Consider the following 8941-nt stretch of genomic DNA (forward strand, 5'->3'; position numbering starts at 1 on the left):
ATAATAACCTCTACCCACAAAATGGCTGGTAAAAAAAAATATTGATAGTTTTGTTGACTGTCAAAACTGTCAAACCTTTTGATCAATTAGAACATATCAAGTTGTTGAAAACCTTTAGGCTGAACAAACTTCATCACCCGTTGACATGTGTAACGGTTGTCACAACTTTTGTGCCTCAACTTTGTGCTCTTTGTGTATTTTTAAATCAAACTTTCTCAGCAAATAATCAATGTAAGAATGTTTCTGGGATAGCAAGACAATTTGGATTAAATCTTTTTGTTCATCTGGTCGTTTGGCTTTAGCAGTTTGATTTACTGCTTGATAACAGCAAAGCACTGAAAGATGAGCAAGATCTACTGTCGTACTTTGAGGTGGCATGGTGGTGCAGCGATAGAGTTGTTGCCTTTCAGCGCCGGAGATCTGGGTTAGATTTCCACTATGGTTTTCATCAAGATCTTTGGTTTCCTCCCACACTGCAAAGATGTACAGGTTTGTAGGTTAATTGGCATGGTGTAAGTGTAAATTATCCCTAGTGTATGTAATGTGTCGGAATCGCTGGTTGGTGCGGATTCAGTGGGCCTAAGGGCCTGTTGCCGTGCTGTATCTCTACACTAAACTAAATTACTGATGTCAATTACACCACTGTCAAATGAGGTAGGAAATGAGGAAAATATGCTCAATAGCACTCCTAGGACCTGGTCTAATTCTATCCAGGAAGTAAACACAACTTGGGAATAAGGTGAGTCAAGTATTCATGTGAAAACACTTGGATAAGAATGGTACATTTGACTCGGCATTGCAATTGGAATGCAGAGTAAAATATCAAAATATGGTGACGTTGACAAATTAATAATATCAAACAAACTAACTGCAAAGAACATGAAATTGCTGAGACAGGAGGAATTTAATACAGAGAAATGTGAGGTGATACATTTTAGTGAGGAATTCTAAAGAATGTGTAGGAACAGAGGGACTTAGGGTTCATTTGCATGGATCCAGGGAGATTGGCAGACATTGAGAGATTAGTTAGTGAAGCATATAAGATTTGGGGCCGGATAAATAGAGGTAATGTTTTACAAAAACACTGGTTCAGCCACAACTAGAAAATTGGATCAATTTCTGGTCATCATACTTTAGAAAGAATGTGAAGATCCTTGAGAGGTTGCTGAGAAGAGCAGTCTTCAGGCGTTTAGCTGGTAGGTGGGATAATTAGGAGTTGGTTTTCCTCAAGGAGGGGAAACTTGATGGAGATGTACAAAATTCTAACATGTTTAAATCAGGTAGACAAAGGAAAACTTTTGCCATTAGCTAATCATGCAATGTTAAGGAAATATGATTAAGGTTTAGGGTTGGAGATATGGAGAGAAACACGAGGAAGGAAATGTACACACAAGGAATGATAGTAACCTCAAATTTGCTGCCTTTGAATATGGTTGATATGAGACGATCGATAATTTTAAAAGGAAATGAATTTGAGGTAAATAAACTTGCAGAGCTGTGGCAATAGTGCAGGGGAATAATACTAACTAAATTATTTCACAGAGATGCTCGGTAGATTCAGTGAGCTGAATGACCTCCTCCTGTGCCATTATGATTCTTATTTATTTCAGATTATTTATTATCATAACTTTTTTGTATTAAAATCTCAATTTTGACCTGCTTTGACAGAGAGTCATAGTAATACAGCATGGAAACAGGCTCTTCAGCCCAACTTGCTCATGCCGACCAAGATGCCTCATCTAAGTTTGTCACATTTGCCTGTATTTAGTGCATATACCTCTAAACCTTTTCTATCCATGTATCTGTACAAGTATCTTTCAAATACTGTAATTGTACCTGCTTTATCCTCAACCTGATGGGCCCTTTTTTATATGTTACAATTACTATTTTCGCAGTACAGCCTCGGTTTATTGCTGCATTTGTCACTCTTGTACCCTCTGCATAGACCTTTCAACGATATTGTGAATGTCTTCACTTGTCATTATCTTTTCAAACCGTTTCTCTCATAATCTTTGGAATTAATGTAGAAAGGGGGTTGACAGTTTTGCAATAACATTTATTATTTATGGTTTACAACCCTTTGCATATTAAATATTAAAAATGAGCCCATCAAATGTCAGAATATGATAAGCCTGACTTAGATTGATCAAGATCATGGGTATCTCGAATGTGGATTGCAGTGCAGTAAATTCAGACCATTCACTTTTGCGTTCATCAGTGTTATAAACTCTGGCATTAATAATCCTGAGCATCATGACATGCTGTTTCTGCTGTTTTGATATATCACGTCATTTAAATGACATGATGCATGCAGTCAGCAGAGAAATACTGGATACCATTTTAGCAAAATCTTGTAATTAAAAGGAACTTGCCACAAGAATTTTGAATGAACAGTCTATCTCCCTCATAATTTGTCAATATTTGTCCTTATCATTTATCTTCTGTTTGTGATTTTTTTTCACCAGAGCGTGACGAGCAACAATTCATCAACTTTGATGAACAGAAATGGAGTAAGTAGGAAACTTAAATTATGCCTTTAAGTTCTTGTCACATACCTATAATTATTGTCACAGATTAAAAGTAAACAAATTAAACAATTGTTGCATTTTCTTAAATCAATAGAAGCTTAAATTACCCAATCTCATTAGTCTCGCACCATTCAGTACTTAACCAAGCTTTGTCCTTGATCAAGCTAATGAATTTAGACGACAGATGTAAACTGAAATGCATGGACATTTTCTTTGTGCTTGATGGGCCAGTAGATTAGCACCAGTTTCTAAGAAATGTTAACATGTTTATTACCATGACTCAAAGGCCTGGGCTGTAGAGAGAAGTTGCTTAAGCAAGGAGTTTTTTCCTTGAAGTGTAGGAGGTTGAGGGGTGATCTTATAGAGGTGTATAAAATCATTTGGGGAATAGATAAAATTAATGTTTAGAATCTTTTACCCAAAGTAGGAGAATCAAGAACCAGAAATAATTTAATAGGAACCCGCGGGTTAACTTTCACTCAGAGGGTATATAGAATGAGTTGCCAAGGGAGGTGGATAAAGCAGGTACTATAATAGCACTTAATAGACACTTGTACAGGTACATGGATAGGAAAGGTTTAGAGCACATGAGCCAAACACACGGTGTTAATGATTAATGGTGCTTATTTGCTACATATGCAACTGCACAGTGAAATTCATTTTTCATATATTGCACATGCTGGTGCTGCCAATTTGGCTCCCTTATTCAAAGTCCAAAGTCTGCTCCGCCCACATGCACAATGTAATCAGTAGTTCCCATGATCGGATGTCCCTCTCCTCGTCCGGCCATCTTTGTGTCTCGGGCGCACCGTGTGCAGCCGACCTTGAAGTGCTGGAAGCATTACTCTGGTTCATCCTCCCACCAGCCCACTCCTAGTCTCCAGTTCCCTCCCAGTTACGCCAGCTGACGAGCATTTGGACAGGCCCCGACGAGTCTTCGGCTGAGTTACCGGTCCCACAAACTGCTGAGCCGTTGGGTGGGTCCTGCCAACCAATGAGCCTTCAGACCGGCCCTGATTAACCTTTGGGCAGGTTCTCCGTCCCGTCGACCGATGAGCCTTTCTGGTGAGGTCCCGCTGACCAATGAGCCTCACCCGCAAAAGAGACCAGGTTAGATGGGGCATATTGGTCGGTATGGATGAGTTGGGTTGAAGGGCTTGTTTTTGTGCTCCAGGACTCTATTAATTTATTTCTTCTTAGTAAATCAGGTTCCTATAAAATCATTCCCCTTTCACCTTAAACATATGTAATTTGGTTCTTGATTCTCCTGCTCTGGGTAAAAGACTCAATGCATTCACCTTATCTATTCCCTTCGTGATTTTATTTGGATTGTCCATTAGACGATCATTTGTTAAAAATGTATAATTATGGGGACAAAAGTATAATTATTGCATTTATAAAATATGATTGTTGGAATGGACTATAGACCAGTGATTATGAAGTAAATGTGGTAAAGTGTGCCTGGCAAAGCTCGGTAAGATTATATTTGACATCTATAATCTTTGATATTAGTCTTGGAGAAAAAATTGTTGGAAATAGCTTTACAATTTAATGTATGTTTTGCTATATTTTTCAAAAAAGGAGTTGCAAATAATGAAAATTTATTCTAGTATGCTTTTCTATCTGCACAGAAATGAAATTGTGAATTATAAATCAACTAGACCATTTAATTTTTTATTTATAATTGTACAGCATCAAGGAATTCCGAAAAGAGAAGACAGTTCAACTTTACGCTACTGTTCTGATCCAACAGTTCTCCTTGATGAAGATGACATAAATGAATGTTTCCAACCAGCCCCAGGTATCTGCACATAATTGAATAATTACTTTAGCAGCTTTTAACTCTTATGAGCATTGAATGCACTGGTGATGTTCACTATTTCGTTGTGGGTTGGGAAATGTATGTGTATCTGCACTTCACAATCAGTGTTTTCTTTTTAGGCTATTGACAAAGTAAATCAGTGGAGTAATGAGAAGGTTCAATAGATATCTGGGACTCATGCCAAGAGAGATTAAATAAAATTATATTTTATTCTCTGGTTTAGGAGAATGAAAGATAATCTCATAGAAGCTTATAAAGTTCTCAAGGAATTTAACTAATCCCTTTTTTTGCTTTGCCAGAGAGCTACAGCCCTGGGTCATAGCCCAGAGATGGGGTTCATACATTTAGGATAAAGTCAAATCTTTCCTTTTCTTTACTCAAAAGTATTGTGAATGTTTGAAAAATAATCAAGATTAAGATAAGATTGTCATAGAACATAGAGCCCGGATCAGGTTCTTCTGCACGCAATGTCTATGCCTATCACCATGCCGACCAATTCTTAGCTGCTGTATATAATCCATAGTGCTCCATTTCCTGCATATCCATTGTCTATCCAAAAATCTCTTAAATGCCACTATCATATCTGCCTCAACCACTACCCCTGGCAGCGTGTTCCAAGCAATCTCCACCCTCTGTGTAAATTGCCCCACAATCTCCTTTAAACTTTGCCCCTCTCAACTTAAAACTATGCCCTCTAGTATTTACTTTTCCATCCTGGGATAAAGGTTCTGACTATCTACCCTCTCTATGCCTCTCCCCACAACCTCTGCCATTCCAGAGAAAACACTCCATGTCCAACCTGTAGCTAATACCCCCCAATCCAAGTATAATTCTGGTAGAGGTTCTCTGCAACTTCACATCTTTCTTATAATGGGGCAATCAAAACTGCACACAATACTCCGTGCAGCCTAACCTAAATCCTATAGTGCTGCATCATGAATTCTATTGTCACTAAAATACCTCAAGGAACTCATTTGTTAGGAATGTTAGCATTCATAGCAAAAGGATTTGAGTATAGGAGCAGGGAGGTTCTATTGCAGTTGTACAGGGTCTTGGTGAGACCACACCTGGAGTATTGCGTACAGATTTGGTCTCCTAATCTGAGGAAAGACATTCTTGCCATAGAGGGAGTACAGAGAAGGTTCACCAGACTGATTCCTGGGATGGCAGGACATTCATATGAAGAAAGACTGGATAGACTCGACTTGTACTCGCTAGAATTTAGAAGATTGAGGGGGGATCTTATAGAAACTAACAAAATTCTTAATGGGTTGGACAGGCTAGATGCAGGAAGATTGTTCCCGATGTTGGGGAAGTCCAGAACAAGAGGTCACAGTTTAAGAATAAGGGGGAAGTCTTTGAGGACCGAGATGAGAAAAAAAAATTTCACACAGAGAGTGGTGAATCTGTGGAATTCTCTGCTACAGAAAGTAGTTGAGGCCAGCTCATTGGCTATATTTAAGAGGGAGTTAGATGTGGCCCTCGTGGTTAAAGGGATCAGGGGATATGGAGAGAAGGCAGGTACAGGATACTGAGTTGGATGATCAGCCATGATCATATTGAATGGTGGTGCAGGCTCGAAGGGCCGAATGGCCTACTCCTGCACCTATTTTCTATGTTTCTATGTTCCTTATTTTCTCTATTTCTGTATTAAATGAGTCAGCTACATGTGTAGAGAGTACACATGAATCATGTGTTTTGAATTTCTTTACTTTTTTGTTTTTGTAACCTTTGGTTTTCAAGTTACTGTATCTTATTTCCAAATTCTAAAAATGAACAACAATTTCCTTTTCACTTTCTGTGCATGAGTTTGTTAACATGTTTTTTTTTTTACAGAATACATCAACCAAACTAAAATTAATCAACTTCCCAATCATTTGAAAAGCCCCGCCTCTGATATGGAAAACCCAGGCTACCAGGAGCTTTTTATCCCCATCAACAAGAATGGTAGAGGGCCCGCTACTGACTCTCAGTATTTAAATTCGTTCACAAATGCAGTGGAGAATCCTGAATATGTGAATGCTTCCCAACCTGTCGGCAAACCGGGTTATGACCATCCTAGTCACTGGGACCAGACAGTGCTTCACAATGTAAGCTTAGACAATCCTGAATACCAGGAAAATTTTGTTCCTAAACATACAAAAGTGAACGGTCACATCAAAGCTGCGGCTGAGAATCCAGAGTACCTTGGTATTGCACTGCCACCCAGAGGTCAAATAAGCACTACAGTATGATATGTGCATGCAGACTTTCCACACCACCTGGTGTCCAAACCCTGTTGGTGAATTTTAAGTGCAGCTATGCTGTGGTACTGATAATGGAAATTTCCATAGGGGAGAGGAAAAGCGATGAATGTGAATATTTGCTCCTAAGTAAAAACTGTCCTTAAGATAGTACTGGTGATGGAACTTTACTCTGACACTTTAAGTTAGGTTTATAAAACCGAGAAAGGAAATAGATTGCTGTTTTTCTTCAGTAGCATTCCAGATTTATTATAAACACCATATTGCATAGTTATGTGTAGATTATGGCTAAAGATTGTGTCTTTCAGGCACGAACATCAGATCTTGTTTCAATGCATATTTATACATCAAAACGAATATACAAGTAGTTTAACTTTGAAACACTGTTAGTACTTAAAATAAAACAGTAATTGCAGCTCCCAAGTAATATGGACAGCTCAGTGGAATGCGTCCTAATATCCAGGTAAAGTGGGCTCTTAAAAACTCAACTATTCTGGTGTGATCTGACAAATGGTGAAAATGTGGTGGACATTTCAAAAGTGAAGAGTTTCTCAAAGTGTCCCATGAGCTTATGAATGAATGTTTATCATTGTGATTTCAACAACTGCATCTTCCTACAATCTTTAACACTTAATAATTACTATCAACTTGAGGCAAACAAACAATTTAATTAATTCTCTCAATTTGCTTTATACAAAAAATTCAAATGTTATCTGTGATTGTTAAGTTGACTTTATTGTCATATGCACAAGTACAGGAAGGTGCAGGTATAATGAAAATCTTACTTGCAGCAACATCACAGGCAAATAAACTCAGACAACCACACAAAAACAAATTATACTGTAAAAGAATAAAAGACAAGATTGTCATTAGGTGCAGTATTAACCTAAACTTCTCTTATTCCCCATTCTCGTAAGCACACATCCTTCACATTGCACTGCCATCAAAATTATTGCCATCTCTCTATAATGTTTTGGTTTAATCCATATTTAGGACCCTCAAATTCACTTCTTGCCATTTTTCACTACACATTAATAATTAAGGTGAAATTCTGAAAAGCAATAGATGAGAATGATCAAAATGTGAACTAATTCACACATAGTGAACCAAAATTAAATTAATATGCTATAAACATTCAGCTGTTCCGGCAGCATCTAGCAGTATAATTAATATTTTCCCTCTCTCACTTTGTTTACTGTATGTTCAGCTTTCATTAATTGATTTCATATTCCGTCGCTGCTATTATGGGATTCAAAATCATGCTACAGCAAGTAAACCATAAAGCTATTAATTCTATAGCATTGACGTTGTCCCTGGAAACTTGATTCTAGGCAGTTCCATACTCCTTAGTTATAGCTGCAAGATGTCAAAGAATCTTTAAAGTTTGACTGAAATTAGAACTAAGTATAGTTGCTTTATATTCCACCTCCCTGTTTTACTGGAACTCGGTGCTTAAGAGAACTGATGCATTCTCAACGAGTTCCAAATAATGGCCATTATGTAATAAGTGTTTGTGGTGATCAATTTGATAATGGGAAGGCAATATTTGTTAAGATGGCTGAGTTCTATGGATGAAGGATTATGGAAATTAAGATATCTAAATGTGTGTTCTAACAATGTGGATTGTATCCCTTTTTTTAAATTGTGTAGATTTTGCAGACAAATGTTGCTGAGATTTAATAATTTTTTTAAATAAATGAACTGTTGAAGCACTATTTGTATAGAAGTGAAATTGAATCTTTTTATATGTACTGATAAAAATAAAACATTATATGTATATAAAGTCTAAAACCAGAAAAATGAAATGTAAAATGTAAATGAACATTTTCAATCAATTGTTAAATATTTTGATTGTTTTACCAAGATAAGATGAGCATTTTAAGATTTTAAGCACGTTAACTTTTTGGAGATTTTTGAATATTTTATTTGATTTAACAGAAGTCTTTTGACTCAATACTTCAAGCAATCAGTTATCCTAATCTTTCTATAGTTAGAAATCTCAGTGAATCACTGCCAATCCATTCCCCATTAGGGTGGTACTGTGGCGCAGCGGTAGAGTTGCTGCCTTACAGCGAATGCAGCGCTGGAGACCCGGGTTCGATCCCGACTACGGGTGCTGTCTGTATGGAATTTATACGTTCTCCCCGTGACCTGTCTAGGTTTTCTCCGCGATCTTTGGTTTCCTCCCACACTCCAAGGAAGGAAAGGTATGTAGGTTAATTGGCTTGGTAATGTAAACATTGTCCCTAGTGGGTATTGGCAGGGCTGCCAACATTGGGTGAGAGTCGGGAGTGAGAATTTGCGAGAGTCGGGGGGAGCTTTTGCATTTTTCAGATTGAAATTGTGCA

General features: G+C 37.7%; 1 protein-coding gene across 2 annotated transcripts in view; it reads left to right on the top strand.

Annotated features, from left to right (window-relative positions):
• egfr (epidermal growth factor receptor) overlaps window positions 1-8325 on the top strand; it is a 278250-nt gene extending 269925 nt beyond the window's left edge. For both annotated transcript variants that reach the window (XM_033050507.1, XM_033050515.1), the window contains exons 26-28: window positions 2466-2510; window positions 4221-4329; window positions 6187-8325. In XM_033050507.1, coding sequence (XP_032906398.1) covers window positions 2466-2510; window positions 4221-4329; window positions 6187-6584 — 552 coding nt within the window. In that variant the 3' untranslated portion in view covers window positions 6585-8325. The remainder of the gene's footprint in view (window positions 1-2465; window positions 2511-4220; window positions 4330-6186) is intronic.
• The last annotated feature ends 616 nt before the right edge of the window (window positions 8326-8941 follow it).

Source organism: Amblyraja radiata, chromosome 2 (assembly GCF_010909765.2).
Source record: "Amblyraja radiata isolate CabotCenter1 chromosome 2, sAmbRad1.1.pri, whole genome shotgun sequence".
Taxonomy (NCBI): domain Eukaryota; kingdom Metazoa; phylum Chordata; class Chondrichthyes; order Rajiformes; family Rajidae; genus Amblyraja; species Amblyraja radiata.